The sequence below is a fragment of the Typopeltis vanoorti genome, chromosome 20, assembly GCF_054136105.1.
Source record: "Typopeltis vanoorti isolate ZY-2024b chromosome 20, IOZ_Tvanoo_1.0, whole genome shotgun sequence".
Classification (NCBI taxonomy): Eukaryota; Metazoa; Arthropoda; class Arachnida; order Uropygi; family Thelyphonidae; genus Typopeltis; species Typopeltis vanoorti.
In genome coordinates, this window is record NC_143568.1 from 47,940,266 (window position 1) to 47,959,023 (window position 18,758).

An 18,758-nucleotide genomic window follows, 5' to 3' on the forward strand; every position below is an offset into this window, starting at 1 on the left:
ATATTAAGAGTGATATCCTGCACTTAAATACATCTGGTATCATAAGTCTGGCAAAATTATTTATTGGTTTTAGACCTGGTACAAAGAGTCAAAACTAGATCATGGTGAGAGGAACAGTGAACTAGATTATGCAACTGTTAAGAATGTGCATAATCACAGAGGTAACTGCATGTTTGCCCAGTTCAGACTTATATGCAAGGATACCTGCATAAGTGAGGCATCAGATACAAACAGAGATTTGAAAGTTGTCCCACTGGGACACGCAGATTACATAAGTGAGTATACAAAAAAAAAAGCCAGGAGGTAACTTATTGTGTCTGTACACAAATGCCAGAGCCAGGAACAAAGGAATAGAGTTTGCTACCTTGGTGAATATGCTGTGGCATCAGATTGTAAGCATTAGTGAGACCTGTCTTTCAGAGAAAGATATTCTAACTGATATTGAGTGTAAACAGTACAGTATCTTCAGGAAGGACAGACAAGATCGCAGAGAAAGGGTGCACTGCTAATGGTAGTGGATGATTTCAGTTCAGTTAGAGTAGATGATTAATTACAATATTACTAACATTTACCATTATCAGTGAGTGTGGAGTCTAACAAAACCATACACATGGTAGAGTATTTTGTTACAGACCAGATCTAGTGGATTACTTGCTAATGAAAATGAAATGCATTGCTAAATCAACATGATGGATGCTAAATGAGGAATCACCATGGGTGACTTGAATAATCTCAATAATGATTGGGTAGAAGTAAAATCTCATGGGAAGGATGAAGCTGATTTATTGAGCTGTTTTAAGAGAACATCCACAGGCAACATGCAACTAGAAAGAACTCAAGGTGAAAGATTGTTGGACCTGATTATAGTGTAAGAGGGAGTTTCAATTTAACACTACTGTGGTTTCATGCCGAACTACATTGCAGGAAATTATGAACAACTGAGGAGAACGCTAGATTTGTCCCATGATATCAATTACTTGATATGAATAATATCGGATGTGTACTGGAAGCATTATAAAAACTTAAATTATGCAATATCAGAATGTGTTCCTAGGGATTGAAGAATATACAGGATAGGAGTAAAATTAATGCACAATCTTATTATGTAAGATATTCTTAAGAAAAAGATACAATACCATTTCTATTATTGTGCATCAGGATGATGTCAGTTATTAATATTATAAGGTGCAGGACAGAATTGTTAGAAGTACTGTAGAGAAAGCTAAGCATCTGAATATAAAAATGGATTCTGCAAGCTAAAGACAACACAATTCCATCATTATGCTGAAAGTAAAAGAAATAATGAATGTTAAAGAACAACTCTACTAAACGCAGTTGCAGAAGAGATTGCTCAACTAATAAGTGCCCATTTTGTTAAGAGCTGTCAACCTGGTGTAGGCAAAATGGAATTCAATGCTACCTCTACCCCAGATTAAAAAAAAAAAAAATCAAGTATATGAGGAGGAAGTACTAGAGCGTCGCATAAACAGAATAAGAATCTGGCAAAAGGAGTTGGATATCAGCATAGATATTAAAATTGTGTTCACTTAGTTGTATATTTGGATCTCAGAACAAGAAAGATTTCACAGGAGTGGAAAGAATGTATCCTATTGCACAAGCATTGCAAAGATACTGAAAAAGTTAGATTACAGAAATAGGTTGACTGCCATAGGATCTATACTTGGCAATGAATAATATGGATTTACTAAAAGAATGTTGTATTTAAGAGTTTTAGAGACAGATCATGGAGTTTAAAGACAGAAAATTGAAGTTTCAGGACCATATACAGTAAAGAATGCAAATAAAATTCGAGGATAATAGCAAAAATGAAATGAACATTAACATGAAAGGATAAGAAAGTCATTCTGTCACTTTAATGAAGCTTTGATACAACAACAACAACATCTGGACTATTATGTGCAGATTTGGTTTAGTGGTTTCCAAGGTGATGCAGATATGATGAACAAAGAAGGATGTAAAGATACTAGGATTGAGGAATGTAGCTTATTAGGCTAAGAATGTGTAGACTTCAGACATTAGCAAACAGGAGAAAGGGGGATAGCATAACAGTACTACAAACTCTGAAAGGGTCAAGGAAACTGATAGATGGATTTTTCATTATACAAAGGATGGGAAGAGGATGAGAGGACATTCATGGAAGTTGAGAATGAATGTAGTCAAGAAAGGGATGAGAGCTAGATTTTCATAGAACGATGCATGATTGAAATGGCTTGCCCCTTTTGAGGTGGTGAGTTCAGATAGTGCAATTAAACTGAAGAAAAGGTCTAACAGTTGGTGTGGATATGTGGTCTTCCTTGATGAGGTCCTGATGCCCTGGAGGTCTCTGATGATGATAATAATAAATAATAATAATATAAAACAGAAATTATTATTAATTAAATTTTTTTCATACCCTATGTTTGGCATAGATGGCATTACTATACTTGATGCAGTAAATAGTTGTGATTTATTTCTTTTGTGAAGTTAATTTGGAAAACATGTACAGGAAACGTTGAATTCTAAAGTACTTTGATTTTCTGGTGCAGTGTTTTATATTTCATGATTGACCTCTAATTATTAATCAAATACAAGAATGGCAAGTCTGCATATGCAGGACAAATGGTAAACACTTATTAAATGACTACTGAAAAGTTTTATATCATACAGTTTTATTATTGTCAGCTAATGTTTATACAATATATATAATTTATTTATTTATTTATTTTTATTCCAAGCATAAATTTGTCTTATGGAAAATATAAATATACTTGACAAGAATATGATCTCTTGTCAAGTATAATATACTTTGTAACCAAGTGGAAAAACTTTCCATAAAGTATCTCTCATCCAGAGTATTTAATAATAAGGTGATGCATCTTTTTCTACTTGTATATGGAATATATATGATTACATTAAATTAACCTTCAAGGTCAAATAATGATCCTTTAAAGGTTGAAGGATCATTATTAGTGGTGATCCTTCCAATAAAGTTTTTGCATTATAGGAAACTAAGGCTATTGATGTGAAGTCAAAAGCCACTACATACAAGTAGACTAGTCATGAAGTTACTCAATGTATATGCTTACACTTATGTTCTGCTCACACAGAATGGTTATGTGGTGTATTTTGAATAAGCAACTAAGATTATGGAGGTTACATCATAACATATATGAGGGCATATCCTGATTAGCATATTGTTTCTGGTTAAAACGTTACAATATTATTCTATCAAAAGCATCAATAAACATTAATAAGGCTAAACTAATACATGGGCATCTACGTGGAGTTCACAGACGGGAGGTCTATGAAAAAACCACCTCAATCGTTCATCACTCTCAAAAAAAAAAAAAAAAAAAAAAAAAAAAAAAAAAAAAAAAAAAAAAAACTTCATGCCCTTGCTAACTCTTACACAATTTCCAGGAATGATCCCTTCTCTCCATTTCTGTCACATATGGAAAAAGTTCTTCAACATACATTCTATTATTATTATAAGCACCTTTGGTAATTTTTGTTTTTGTCATATCCTCCATTTTTTTGCCTATCAACCAAACTCTGTAACACACAAATCACACTTTATCCTCACCTCACAGACTAGTCATCATTTTGATCACTTGCTTCTGGTTCCTTTCCAACCACTTCCTCCTCTGAAATATGGAATTTCCTTATTTTAACCATCCTTAGTCACCGCATTCATGCAATTATGAATATGGTAAATCCACAGACATATGCAATGTTATTAACAATATATTAATTTTTAATGACATAAAATTATTTAATCAAATCCAAAACACCCCAAATCACCCACAACATTTAATTCATTCTTAAAACTATCTATGACAGCACCACTATCTTTATTATTATTAACATCTGACCTCCATGGAGTCAGAGACTCATCGTGGGATGTACACACTATTGCACACAATGCTCATCCAATGGTGCTTTAAACTGATTCAATTCACAACACACTCAGGCAATGCATTCCACTCACCAACCACTTTCCATGCAAAGAACCTGCTCCTCACTCCTCTGCTCACATCCTCTTTATATATCTGACCTTGCACTCCACATTCCAAAGACCACTGAACACCTTTGTGAATTTCTCTGGACCCTTTCCAACAAATCCTCACCACCCCGAAAACCCAACAATCAAATCTGTGCTCAATAATCCATATAGGCCTGATCAAGGCCTTATATAATGGCATTATAACCTTTATTTCTGCATCACTGCCATTATCCAATGTGATGTCTTCACAACTTGCACAGTGTTGCCCCCTGAATTTCAGGGCCTTGTCCACCTAGATCTCTCATCTTCTCTACTTCCTTTAAAGGTTCTCCAAAGTGTATACTTTGCATCCCATGATTGCTTACTAAATCTCAAAACCTTAAACTTGGCAACATTGAACTAACAGTTCCACTTACCTGCACATTCATGCAATCTATTCAAGTCCTCTTATGAGGCCATAACATCCACTTGACCACCTTGTCCACCTAGATCTCTTATCTTCTCTACTTCCTTTAAAGGTTCTCCAAAGTGTATACTTTGCATCCCATGATTGCTTACTAAATCTCAAAACCTTAAACTTGGCAACATTGAACTAACAGTTCCACTTACCTGCACATTCATGCAATCTATTCAAGTCCTCTTATGAGGCCATAACATCCACTTGACTCTGCATTGCTCTCCCCCAGTTTTGAATCATGTGCAAACAGCTGCATGCCACTAGTTAAACCCATCCCAATATCATTAACATACAAACTGAACAAACAATGGTTCCAAAACTGGACCACTAGTGACCTTCCTCTTTTGGGATACTGCACCCCATATAAACTTTCTGATATCTATCTGACAGCCAGTTACTGATCCAGCACAGAAGTCTGTTATCCAATCCCATCTGTTTCAATTTATTTAAGAGCTTGTCGTGTGGCAGTCTATTAAAAGCTTTTGCAAAATCCAAGCACACCACTCTATATGAATCTCCCCTGTCCAAGGTATTTGTCACCTTGTTATAGTATATAGGTAAGTTAGTGAAAGATGATCTCCCCTTAACAAACCCATGCTGATAACCACAGAGAATATTGCTGTTATCAATCCATATTTGTATCCTACCTCTCACCAACCTCTCCAGCATGCACCTTCGCCACAACTCCAGATATACAGACCAGCCTATAATTTGAAGCTACAGCCTTATCACCACCTTTATGCCAATGCTACTACCAATTCCCTGGAACATTTCCTGAAGATGCATGGTGATATGTCATCAAAGCCTATTGCCTTATTGGAATCAAGTTTATTTCCTCAAATACCTCCTGCTCACTCACAATTAAGCCATCCTCTCCGATGTCCTCTACATTTAAGTTCCTCATGATTCCACTGTGTGACAATCATGATGAAAACTCTTATAAATTGATCACTGAATACCTCAATGCCTTCTGCAGCAGTTACTATTCTACCACTTTCATTCATTAACATCATTTTCCCATGATCATTCTTCCTTATACTTGCCACATATCTAAAAAACTCTCTAGGGTTTTTCTTTGCCTGATTTGTCAATTTCTACTCATGCTCTACTTTTGTTTTCCTTACTAACCGAGTCACACTCCTGGCTTGTTCTTTATACTCTTCATGTAACTGATTATTACCATTATTCCTCTTGTACTTCCTCCAAAGTACCTTCTATTTCCAGATTTCATGCTTAAGCTCCACATTCATCCATTTTACACCTACCCTATTAAATAGTGAAACCTCTGTTTGCTCACACTTGGATAAAGGATTAAACTAAATTTATTATAGTCTAACCAAGTGAAAAATAAACTTTCAACAACTTTCTCTAAATCCAGAGTAATTTAATAAAAAGGTGGCACACCTTTTGGCAACTCCTATAGGTAAAGATGACCTTGCTATTGCTTCTGCCTGGTATCTCCACATCTGGGCCTGGCTCCCACTGAAGAGACCTCAATAAAGGTCGAAACTAGTCTGGGTAGTGGCCCTTCCCTTAATGCATAACATTATACATATCCGCAAGGAGTTTTGCATTATGGGAGATACTGAGATAGGAGTGTTGGTAGCTTGGTCCACCTTTGCTATGAGTGCCCAGTATTGTACTACCTTACCCCAGTCCTGAAGATACTTTCAGGCACAAACTTTGTTTGCTCACACTTGGATAAAGGATTAAACTAAATTTATTATAGTCTAAGTGAAAAATAAACTTTCGATGCCTACCTTTTCTGTTTTAGCAGCAAATTCTAGAGGTAGTTTCCTAGAAGTTATGATTTATTGGAGTAGATGTAAAAAATTATGAAATAAAATAAATAGCAAATGAATATGATGTTGATGATAGTGAATGAGAATGACATGGAAGAAATAAATAAATCAGTAATGAATGAGTATGATATTGATGGTAAGTAAAGAGCAAGAAAAAAAAAAACGGAGAAAAATATAAAAATAGACCGGACATAAAATGGCACAATAAAATTGAAGTATAAGAAAGAAAAATTTAAAAAAAACCTAAGAAATCTAGATTCCTGCTTATGTGAACATGACTGCAGTTGCCATGTACCTATCCCTGATATTTTCCACAAAAAAAAAAATAAATAAATAATAAAAATAAAAAATAAACTAACCAAATTTCTAAACCCACAACTACAGAAGCATCATGCAGTTGAAAATAATCATATCCCCCACAAATAGAAAAAAAGAAAAAGCACGAAAAGAGTAATCATAATGGGAGACTAATTATCCAAATATTGAGTGTGTAGCAGTGGAATCTCATGAAAAGAATGAAAATCAATTTATTGAGCTGTTATGGGATAACTTCCTCAAGCAGCATGTGACATAAGGAACTCAAGGTCAAAGAATGTTAGATTTCATTATAATGTCAGAGGTCATTTAGTTAAAGACATAACTATTCTATCTCCAGTTGGTGACAGTGATCATGCGGTACTCACTTGGAAGTGACTAAGTTTATGAATGTTCCATTCAGAAAAGGTTAGATGCTGAACTACAAAGCAGGAAATTATGACCAACTGAAGAGTATACTGAGTTCAGTGAAATAGGATCAATTGCTGGATGGGAAGAATATCGACAGTGAATGGGAAGCATTTAAACAATACCATCAGAATGTGTCCCGAGAGTTAGAAGAATAAACAGGGTAGGAGTCAAATGGATATGTAATTTTATTAAACAAGAGATTCATAAGAAAAGGATGATGATGTGGAAAGAATACTATGTGCATAAGAATGATGTTCATTATGAAAATTATAAGAAGGAGGCTAGAATAGTCACAACTGTTGTATGGAAGGCAAAGTCTGAGTATAAAAAGAAACTGGCTCTGCATGTAAAGACAGTCCATAAGAATTCTATCAATACGCTGCAAGTAAAAGAAAGAATGACTATGAAAGAATAACTCTTCTAAATGCAGATGGCGTGAGGGTTACAGATGCATGCAGAAGAGGTTGTTCAACTAATGAGTGCCCATGTTGTTAAAAGCTATCAACCTGGTGTACACAACATTAAGTTCATGCTACCTCTTCACTGGATGAAAAAACTCAGGTGTATGAGGACGAGGTATTAGAGCTGTTGAACAAACTGAATAAGAATTCAGCAATAGGGACTGATGGGATATCAGCAAGTGTGCTGAAAGAGTGTTCAGCTGAACTGAGTATTCCTTTGACCAGGCTGTTTAATTTACTTTGCAATGAGCAACATGAGTTTACTTAGGAAAGGTCATGTTTTAGCAACTTGCTCACATTCTATAACAATGTTACCATTAAACTAGACAAGGGGAATGGATACACCATGATACTCTGGATTTTGCTAAGGCTTTTGATAGAATACAGCATGGTAGACTGTTGCATAAATTGGAGAATATGGGTTTGAATTATAGAATATTAGCAAGATAATAGTTGACTCACAAACATCAAAAAGTGGTCTATGGGGATAGTGAGTCTGCAAGATTTAATCTGCTCTCCTTCGAGTGCTGTCTATTGCTGGATGTCCAGAACACTTTTTTCCCTATGTTATGGAGCTATACTTGGGTAGCTCCATCACTATCACTACGTGCGAGTTCTATTTCCGAAGTGCAGTGTGTTCGCCAAGGTGATCCTCTATCTCCCCTTTTCTTTAACTGTGTCATAGATGAGTTTCTTCACTCTCTTCCTAGGCGCTACTCTCTAGGCGTCCTTTAACTGCGGACGATCTTATTCTTGTAGCCACTACTAAAGTAGGCTTGCGGAACTCCTTGACTGGGCAGTTGACTTTTTCTCTATTCGAGACCTTTCTATTAATGTAGAGAAGGCTTTCTCTTTAGCTCTTGTCCACTCTGGTCGTGACAAGAAGCTTAAAGTCGAGACATAGAGTTTTCCCTGAATGGAAGACTGTTGCATGCTTTGACCATCCTGGAAGAGTAGAGATACCTTGGTATCATGTTCACCCCAAAGGGAAGGTCTTCTGTCCCTTCTATCCTAGAAGCTGGGATTGCTTCTTTGAGGAAAGCTCCTCTCGAGTCCCAGCAAAGACAGTTTCTCCTTTCCCACTATCTCCTACCTCGCTTTTACCACAAGTTGGTGCTTGGTAGGACATATATCTCGGTACTGTCCCAAATGGACAGGGCTATCCATTCAGCATTGAGATCATGGCTCCGACTGCCGCCTCTACTGCATATTTCCATGCGAGGGTGAACACGGCGGGCTCGGGGTTCCATCACTTAGATGGGTGATATCTAATTCCCCTATCTTCTTCCCCTATCTGCAGAGAGGCTTTCTATAGTCCATTAATACAAGAAGACTATAGGCTGGCTAGAGGCTGGTCCCATTATCAAGGTACCTTAATTGAGTCAGCACCTGCAGAACACAAGAGATGGGCATCTCTGCTGCACTGTTCTGTAGATGGTGCTCTTTTAAAAGAGTCATATCTGGTGCCTCCCTAGCATGATTGGGTAAGGGATGGCACCAGACTCCTCCCTGAGTTCGAGTATATTGACCTTATCAGGATGAGAATCAATGCCCTGTCCACTCAAGCCTGCACAACTCAATGGGGTAGTGACGACTCAAACTGTAGGGCAGGCTGCCACTACAGTGAGACATTGTCTCATATAGTCCAGTGATGCTTCCGCACCCATGGGGTCTGTGTGCTAAGGCATGACGCCGTGGTCTCCATTCTGAATAACTGCTTTAAGAACAAAGGTTGGGAGACTGCGATGGAACCACATTATAGGACCTCCATGGGTTTGCGTAAGCCAGACTTAGTGATTAAAAGAGATGGTGACATTTGGGTAGTTGATGCCCAGGTGGTGGGAACAGGATGCACTCTAGCCTATAGCCATAATAATGAGGTAAACTACTATAAGAATAACCAATATCTAGTTAGTAAGATACGGGAGAAGCATGGGGGAGGACTCCGAAGTTTACCAGCACCACCATCTCTTTACATGGCGTATGAAGCACAGATAGCTATAAGGACGTAAAACAGTTTGGGATTATGCAGAAGGATATAAAAGTTCTTTCCTTGAGGGCCCTACAAGGCACACCAGAGAATGACTACAATGATAACTAGAACAGGCATAGGGTAAAACACTTGTAAAGGCTTAGGCCTATATCAAGTTTGGACGAGATATCTAGACGTGATGTAAGGGTAGTACTGCCCATAACCAGTACAAAGATTAATTTAAAAAAAAAAATTTAACCAGTGGTGTACCACAAGGATTGGTGCATGGTCCACTGTTATTCAATCTTTAAATTAATGATGTTGGAAAGGATTTGACAAGCGACATATAGCTATTTGCTGATGATGCAAAGATAGGTAGAGTAATCAGGAATGCTGCTGATATGCAGTACTTGTATAATGATTTGAATAGGCTGGAATTGTGGGCATTGGAAAATGGATGTCAGTAAATGTAAAGTCATTCAATTTGGTGTGATAAGATATCCAATGTCGTATTATATTGGCGGGATGCTAGAAGAAACTGATGAGGCTAGGTTTCTTGGAGTGTTAGTAGATAGGAAGTTGAAGTTCAGTGGCCATGTAGCAAAGATTGCAAATACAACTCAAAAGATAACTGTAATGCTGAAACAAATATTCACATGTAAAGATAAGGATAATTTTGTCTCTTTACAAGGCCTTGATAAGACCTCACTTGGAATATTGTGTGCAGGTCTGATCTCCTGGTTTCCGTTGTAATTCTGATATAGTGGAGAGTGTTAAAAATGATATCGGGATTGTGGAATACTGATTATGAAGACAGATTGAGAATTTGTACACTGCAGACACTAGCAAACAGGAGAAACAGGAGTGATATGATTGACTTACAAACTTCTGAAAGGGTCATACAGGATTTCAGTTGATGGAATTTTTCAATTTATGGAGGGAGAAAGGACAAGAGGGCATTCTTGGAAGCCGAGAATGAATGCCACTATTAAAGGGGTGAGGGCTAGATTTTTCTCATAGGGTGATGAGTGATTGGAATGGATTACCATTGGATGTTGTGAGTGCAAGCAATGTGAATGAATTCAAGAATAAGTATGATGGCTGGTGTGTGTAGTATGTGGCCTCCCTCGATGAGTCCCTGACTCCCTAGAGGTCTCTCTTAATGATACTAATAATATGACTTGCTCCATATTTTACTATAGTATTGAACTGTTTGAAAGACATAATTCCAATGGACATAATTTTGCATTTCATCATGATTCTTTAGGATTTCACTGAAAACTCAGTTTTGGAGTAATCATTCAATGAAAGTATATAAAAAAAGCACTAAGTAGGAATATTTATATTCTAGGAACATCTGTGAAGACAGGTAAAGTACTAAATAAATATAACCTACATATCACATTCAAACACACTTCAACTGTCTCCTCACCAAAGGACAAACTGCATCCTCTATCAAATCTGGGAGTGTATGAAGTTCTTGCAACTTGGCCATTATGGACAGAGAAGAAGATCTATTAACATTTATATCAGAGAACACAAGTATATTTGCTATCATCATTATGGCAAGTCACAACTAGCTGACTACATTTTGGATCCCTCACCTTAGATATTGGAAGTGTATTAAAATTTATTTTAAAGTATATCCTAGTATACGTTGTAATTTCCTTAAGCTATTTAGTAAAAATGCATAACCAACGTCTAAGCCTTTCTACGAGAATTCCACGAGAAGTATCAAGATATCTGAATTCAAATAGCTCTATCCAACAGTCATACTTTTATAAAAATCTGATAAGTGCACTAAAATTTGATGCAGTTTATGAAAATTTAACCTGCCTTTGGCTTATGTACTGTAAAGAGAATACTGTTTTGTCCAATTTTTCCATTACAAAAATCCAATTGAAACTAAAATTCAAATGACTCAACAAATTTTAACAGCAATCCAAAATATCATATTTTTTAAATTCCATCCAGCGAGTGTGATATAATTATCAGTTTGGACCATTTTGCCAATAAAAATGATCCAAGTAAACCAAAACACTGCCAAAATACCAAATTTTATTAACTTTCATCTAAATATAAAACTGAATTATAATGATATCAAATTTTGAAAGATTCTGCCTATTTGTCTCTGCAAACGAAAGAAATCAATATTGAGAGACTTGTAATTAAATGTAATGATTCCAAATTTCAATAAAATATGCACACAATCCAAGAATACCTTGTCAATGGAAGAGCAGAGAAAGTAACTAACAGGTGCTCATGCCTAAAATGCTTCATCCTGTAAAATGTTATTAAGCATTATATAAATTAAGGGGAATATTAGATCCCACATTCCTAGGAAATGTGTTTTTACATTATGGAAAATACCAAGAATAGCGATCAAACTTTCCCCACTTTTGCAACGAGTTGCCCGTGTTTGTACTATGTTCTAGGACTACTTGCATTAGCTCACGCCAGTATTCGCCGATACTTTTATAGTTTTTTATACTATATTCGGCATGGAACTCTCTCATTCCAATCTTTGAGTTTCTTATTCGGTTTTAAAACAATGTGGGATCTAATATTCCCCTTAATTTAAATAATGTTTATTTATATCGCCGAAATGAAGAATGTTGGCTCTTTATATTTAAGTAACTTAATGGGTGTACCTTTTGGAAAACTCGTATAGCAGAGTATATAAGTTCTTTTCACTATACCTTTGGAATTAATTTGGTCTAGCTACTCACTGATGAAGCCTCAAAAAAGGCTGAAACCGGTCTGGGTAGTGACCTCCCACCATAATGTAATAACAGCATACATTTCCTAGGAAATATGTTTTTACATTATGGAAAATACCAAGAATAGCGATCAGTACTTTCCCCACCTTTGCAACAAGTTGCCCATGTTTGTACTACATTCTAGGACTACTTGCATTAGCTCACGTTAGTATTCGCCGATACTTTTATAGTTTTTTATACTATATTCGGCATGGAACTCTCTAATTCCAATATTTGAGTTTCTTATTCAGTTTTAAAAGAATGTGGGATCTAATATTCCCCTTAATTTAAATAATGTTTATTTATATCGCCGAAATGAAGCCTGTTGGCTCTTTATATTTAAGTAAATGTTATTAAGCAGTTACTTAAGAAAAAAATTTTTTTTTAATATAAAAAATCCTTATTTCATAAAACTGGAAAATGAAAATGAACGTTTTCACTAATGAATAAATAGTTGCCATTTCTAGGAGCATCTCTTTTTAACATGTTACCTGCTCTGTTTTCACTGTGATATTGAAAAGAAAAAAAAAGATTTCATTTAATTAATTTGGGAGACAGTCTTGGAGTGAATATTCAATTAGCATAAATGCATAAAAAGCAAAATGTAATGGTGAAAAAGGAATAGTCAGAATCATATATTTTGAGTCCAGACAACCTCTTTACTTATTGAACTGATTTATGAATGATTGTAAGAATGCACGTCAATCATAAGTTGAAACCTTATTTCTGATAGGTTCAATATTACAAATGGGAGAAGGTGGAAACCCATTTAACATGATAAAGCTACCAAAAACTAACCAACAACAGAAAAGAAAAAATATATATAAAATAAAATAAATAAATGATTTTACAAACAATTTATTAAAAAATAAGCACTTAATATTGTTAACAGTAAAGTATGTAAATTAAACCTGAAAAAAAAAAAAAAAAAAAAAAAAAAGATATATACATATATATATATATATCATGTTTCGTTTCAAAATGATGGAAAACTATCTTGATGACTTTGTTAAGTTGATATTCTGTGCAGCACATTTCCTCATTTCATTCATACATAATTAATCTCTCATTAGGAGAGAGGAAAGGGGGGAACCCATAGAAAATAAATAAAAAATTTTAATCATAATGAAGGATAAAATTTCACCCTTCATCATGACTTTGAAAATTTGGGTGATTACTATGTTTGTTTTATTACTATAATAATGACTGAAAGCTGACCCATCATAAGTCAAAGGAGAATGTTGTCTTTTAAAGTTAATTTTTCATTTGGTTAGACTATAATAAATTTAGTTTAATCCTTTATCCAAGTGTGAGCAAACAAAGTTTGCGCCTGAAAATATCTTCAGGACTGAGGTAAGGTAGTACAACACCGGGACATTCGCAGCAAAGGTGGATCAAGCTCTCAACTTCTTGTCTCAATATCTCCCATAATGCACAGCACATCTCCTTGCAGACATGTATGCTGCTATGCATTAAGGGAAGGGCCACTACCCATACTGGTTTTGACCTTTATTGAGGTCTCGTTAGTGGGAGTTGGGCAACTCCTATACGTAAGGATGACCTCTCCTATTGCTTCTGCCTTAGTCTGGGCCTGACTCCCACTGACGAGACCTCAATAAAGGTCAGAACCGGTATGAGTAGTGGCCCTTCCCTTAATGCATAGCAGCATACATGTCCACAAGGAGATGTGCTGTGCATTATGGGAGATACTGAGACAAGGAGTTGAGAGCTTGATCCACCTTTGTTGCAAGTTGCCCGGTGTTGTACTACCTTACCTCAGTCCTGAAGATCTTTTCAGGTGCAAACTTTGTTTGCTCACACTTGGATAAAGGATTAAACTAAATTTATTAGAGAATGTTGTCTGTAGTATAATACAGTACCAAAGAGCAGTCAACAGAGAAGAAGTGAAACAATTATTATTATTTGTCACCTCCAGGGAGTCCATAGATTCCTCGAGGGAGGGCACCTGCTCTACAACTCTGTCTCCATCAATTGACTGCAATTACACCAACACCATCTACCACCAACCACCACTACTGGTATTCCACAGACAATCACAAACATCCATGCCCAAGGTGGGATTCGAACCCACAGCCTTCTGGCTGGAGAGTGGATAAGCTAACCACTCGGCCAGCCTGGCTTTTTTCATCATCATCATCATCAAATTCCTGCCATGTATCCTCAAGGGGTGTACAGGATATGACAGTACTACATGAAAAAATTACATCATTACTAACTTCCTATCTACAATTTTCCTCCAAATCAGTCTGTTACTTGTTAAGACTCCAACATTATCAGATCTTATATTTCTATCGTCTAAGGCACTTTGTACCATATCAATCCACCAATTTCTTGGCCTTCCTCTGGGTCGTTTTCCTGCCAACCTGGCAGAGAACACTTGTTTTGCTAATCTTTCCTCTCCCATTCTATTTAAGTGACCATACCACCTGAGATTAGCTCTGCTAACGCATTCCTGGATGCTGGCAATGTCAAGTTCTTTCCTAATATCCTCATTTTTAATATGATATTGCCATTGATGCCATCTGTTCATGCCTCTAATCTTTCTCAGGACTCTCATATCTGCAGTCTCTAGTCTTTGGTCAAGTGTTTTACTTCTGACCCAGCTCTCGGATCCATAAGTTAAAACTGGCTTGAACACTGTCTTGTATACAGCTAATTTAGTGTTCCGACTAATTTCTTTCTTATTCCATATGAATTTATTCAATTGACTTCCCACCATACCAGCTTTGCTGATTCTGTTGTCTATTTCTATATTTAATTTACCATTTTCAGTAAAAATTGTGCCTAAGTAGCTAAAATGTTTTACTTGATCCACGGGTTCTCCATTCACAACACAGTTGACATTTTCAATGATTCTGCCTATTTTCATTGTCTTTGTCTTTTTATTGCTGACCTTCATACCAAATCTATTACAACAGCTATTCAATTTAGTCAGAGAATCTTGCAGACTGATAGCGGATTTATTTAGAAGTATAACATCATCTGCATAAAGCAAAGAGCTCACATTAACATCTCCAATTTTGATATCAGGTTTAATACCACATTCCTTCATAATGTGATCCATATAGATAATGAAAAACAGAGGGGATAATGTACATCCTTGTCTCACACCAGATTTAACATTAAACCATCTTCCTGTACTTGCTTCAATTCTAACTGCTGACTTACAACTCAAATAAAGACTAAGTATTGCTTGATATAATGCCCCATTGACACCATATAACTGCAGCGTATTGAATAGCTTCTCTCTTGGCACCTTGTCATATGCCTTTTCCAAATTGACAAAACTTAAATACAGATCTTTGTTATATTCCCATGCTTTCTCGACTATTTGTCGTAAAGTGAAGATCTGATCCTGACAGCCTCTATTTGGCCTGAATCCAGCTTGTTCTTCACAAAGCTTTTCTTCCACAATTCTTCTCAACCGTTTCTCAATTATACTTGCATAGATCTTGCCAGGAACACTCAGTAGGGAAATACCTCTGTAATTCTATATTTTCCTTTTTATATATGGGTACTATGAGAGCTCTACTCCAATCATCGGGAATTCGTCCCTCTGTCCAGGCTTTCTGAACTATGAAGTGCAGCCACTGTGAGACTCTTATACCACCATACTTCAGCATTTCTGGTCGAATATCATCTACTCCTGCTGCCTTTCCACATTTCAAGCCTTTGATGGCTTTTTCTACTTCAAGTATGGATATGTAATCCTGACTGCATGCCTGGTCAGTGTTTTTTATCACTGTGCTGTCATCACTGCTTGTTTCATTTAGCAGTTTTTCAAAGTAATTACTCCATACTTCAAGGATATCTTTTTCTTCTGTTTTCATGTCACCTTTATCATCTCTAATTCCTTTTACAGCACTCTTTCCTCCATTCCTAAGCTTCTTCAACAATCTCCAGAATATTTTGCCACCTTCTTGATTTTATTTTCTATATTCTTGCCAAAGTCCTCCCATGACTTTTGTTTAGCTAGTTTTACACACTGTTTAGCTTTCTTACATTTGTCTCTGTATTCTGTAAGAGTAAAAGCTGACTTATTTGCCAGGAACTTTTGATATGCTTTCTTCTTTTCCTTCACTGCCTCTTTAACTTCCCGTGTACACCAGGGAGTTCTGATTTTTTTATCCTTGCACACAACCTCACCACATGCCTCTCTGGCAGAATCAATCAATGTTTTCTTCAGAGTTTGCCACTGAATCTCCAAGATTTGATTCCTGTTCTCAAACTCTTTCATTTTCTTTTCAATAATCTTTCTGTATTTTAGTCTACAGTTCACATCTGAGAGTTGCTCAACTTTTATTCGCTTTAAAACTTTCTTACATGTTATTCTTTTCAATATGAAATTCAATTTTATCCTGCTCAAGACTAAATAGTGATCACTTCCAATTTCAAATCCTCTGTACACTCTGGTGTCCTGCACCAGGAAGAAAACATCACTATCAACAATAACATAGTCAATGAGACTTTTCTTATTCCTAGCCTCTTCTCTCCATGTGAATTTGTGTACATTTTTATGTTGGAACATGGTGTTAGTAATAACCAGTCCATGTCCTGAGCAGAAATCCAACAGATATTTGCCATATTATTAGCTTTGCTCTTTTCTCCAAATTTTCCCAAAATATTTTTGTATGTCTCACAATCATTTCCTACTCTGCTATTTAGATCCCCAACAAGGACCAACTTTTCCTTTTTCATTGTGTCAGTTGCTTTTTCTAAAGCCTCAAAAAATTCCTCCACTTCTACCTTAGTAGAACCTTCTGTGGGACCATAGACACAAATAAGTCTCATTGTCCAGTTCCCCATTCTCATATTTGCCCACATTACTCTACTTGAGACTGACTGCCATTCAAGAAGATTAACCTCGTATTTTGTGTTGAATACTATGGCTACTCCTTCTTTTCCTTGGCTTTTTTCTTATATTACTTTTTTTTTAATAACTTTAAAATTTCAAAATGAGAGCTTAAGAATATTAGTAACAAGACATCAGAAACTTTTCTAGACAGCAGTTACCTCTTTAAATATTCTAAATGGAAACAAATATCTATATAATTTAAGTATTGCAAAAAAATTGCTATCTTACTTCTTGCATCCAATATTTCAGCCTCAACTAATTTGGCAGATGTGACTTCTAAAGTAGTCTTTTCACGAAGTTCTCTAATACAAAAGAATAAAAGCAAAATTACTGAATAGTATAATTTTTTTTTAATTTAAAAATAGTATAAATGATTACTGCTACTATTCTCACTATCAAATATTACCATTAATTACCTTGGTAAGAGAAGTAACTTTTGTTCCAACATAGTCTCCAATTTTAGAGCCTTTTTGCTCACTGAATGTTTAGGTCCATAATAGCGATAACAGTTCTCCAAAATAAGACGAATATCACCAATAATTTCAGTTATGTTTAAGTACTCTCCCTTCAAAAGTTTTGATTTCACTGAAAGAGAAAATGCAGAAATAAACACAAGAAAATTTCTTGACATAGTGTTGTATGTCAATTTTTTTTTTTTCCAAACATTTTACTGCATAAGAAACATTAAACAGTAAAGATCATGGTCATTATTTAATTTATTTAATATTAAATTTAACATTTATTTAATAATAAATTTACTTTGCCACTTCAAGTGCTGAACACACATCTAAAAATAATAATTAACTATATAAATTTATTTAGCTAATTAGATTATAAGCCAATATTTTGCCTTGGTCACCAAGGTATCTTTACAGACAAAGAAATACTACGCACATTCATGTAGGCACATCAACAGTAAGACAGATACTGACTATATAAAAAGGATGGCTTCTACAGTCCTAACTGGTGTCCACTATAGATGCAGTGGTGGAATCATGCTGACCATTTTACAGATTTTTGGCAATGTCATTTAGGTTGGGAGAATTGTATAGTACTGTGGCAGATTCCAGGAACCTGGAATATTCCTGTTCCTGGAATCCATCACAGTACTGCAAAAATATTTGAATCTAAACAAAATTCAGCTCATCACAATGCAAAACGTCTGAGAGACCATCACGGTGAGAATGTCAGCAAGATTCCACCAACACACATAGGACAACAGTTAAGACTGTAGGAGCTTGCCTTTTGAAATCAATCTGTGATTTCCTCTCTGGGGTATGTCTGTGTGCATTGTGCTTAGTATTTCTTTTTGCCTATAAAGATGCCTTGGTAACCAAAGTGAAATATTAGCTTAAAAATCTAATCAGGTATATACATTTAGTTAGTTAATTATTATTCTGAAATTATTTTAAATTATTATTTTCTATTAAAATGATGAAATAAAATGTAACAAGTTGAAGAAATTTTCATAAATCTGCTTGCCCACATACTACCTTCTAAGCATCTCAATTCTTGGTATGCATTCTAAACAAAAATATCTCTCTATACTATATTTTTAAATATAAATATTACTGTTCGTGTGATTATTACTGACACCTTCAAGTGGTCCAAGGACTCATTATGGGAGGACACTGCATTTCACACAATCCACCGTAACTTAATCCTCTATCTACCCACAAATAGTATTTTCTGTTTGTAAACT

The 18,758-nt window shown here is 35.7% G+C and overlaps 1 protein-coding gene across 1 annotated transcript in view; it reads right to left on the reverse strand.

The window, feature by feature from the left end:
• LOC150095413 (uncharacterized) overlaps nt 1–18,758 on the reverse strand; it is a 284,955-nt gene that overhangs the window by 214,132 nt on the left and 52,065 nt on the right. Inside the window, exons 2-3 of the mRNA XM_090410362.1 lie at nt 17,473–17,641; nt 17,285–17,358 (exon numbers count right to left, since the gene is read on the reverse strand). Of these exons, the coding sequence (XP_090266488.1) occupies nt 17,285–17,358; nt 17,473–17,641 (243 nt within the window). The remainder of the gene's footprint in view (nt 1–17,284; nt 17,359–17,472; nt 17,642–18,758) is intronic.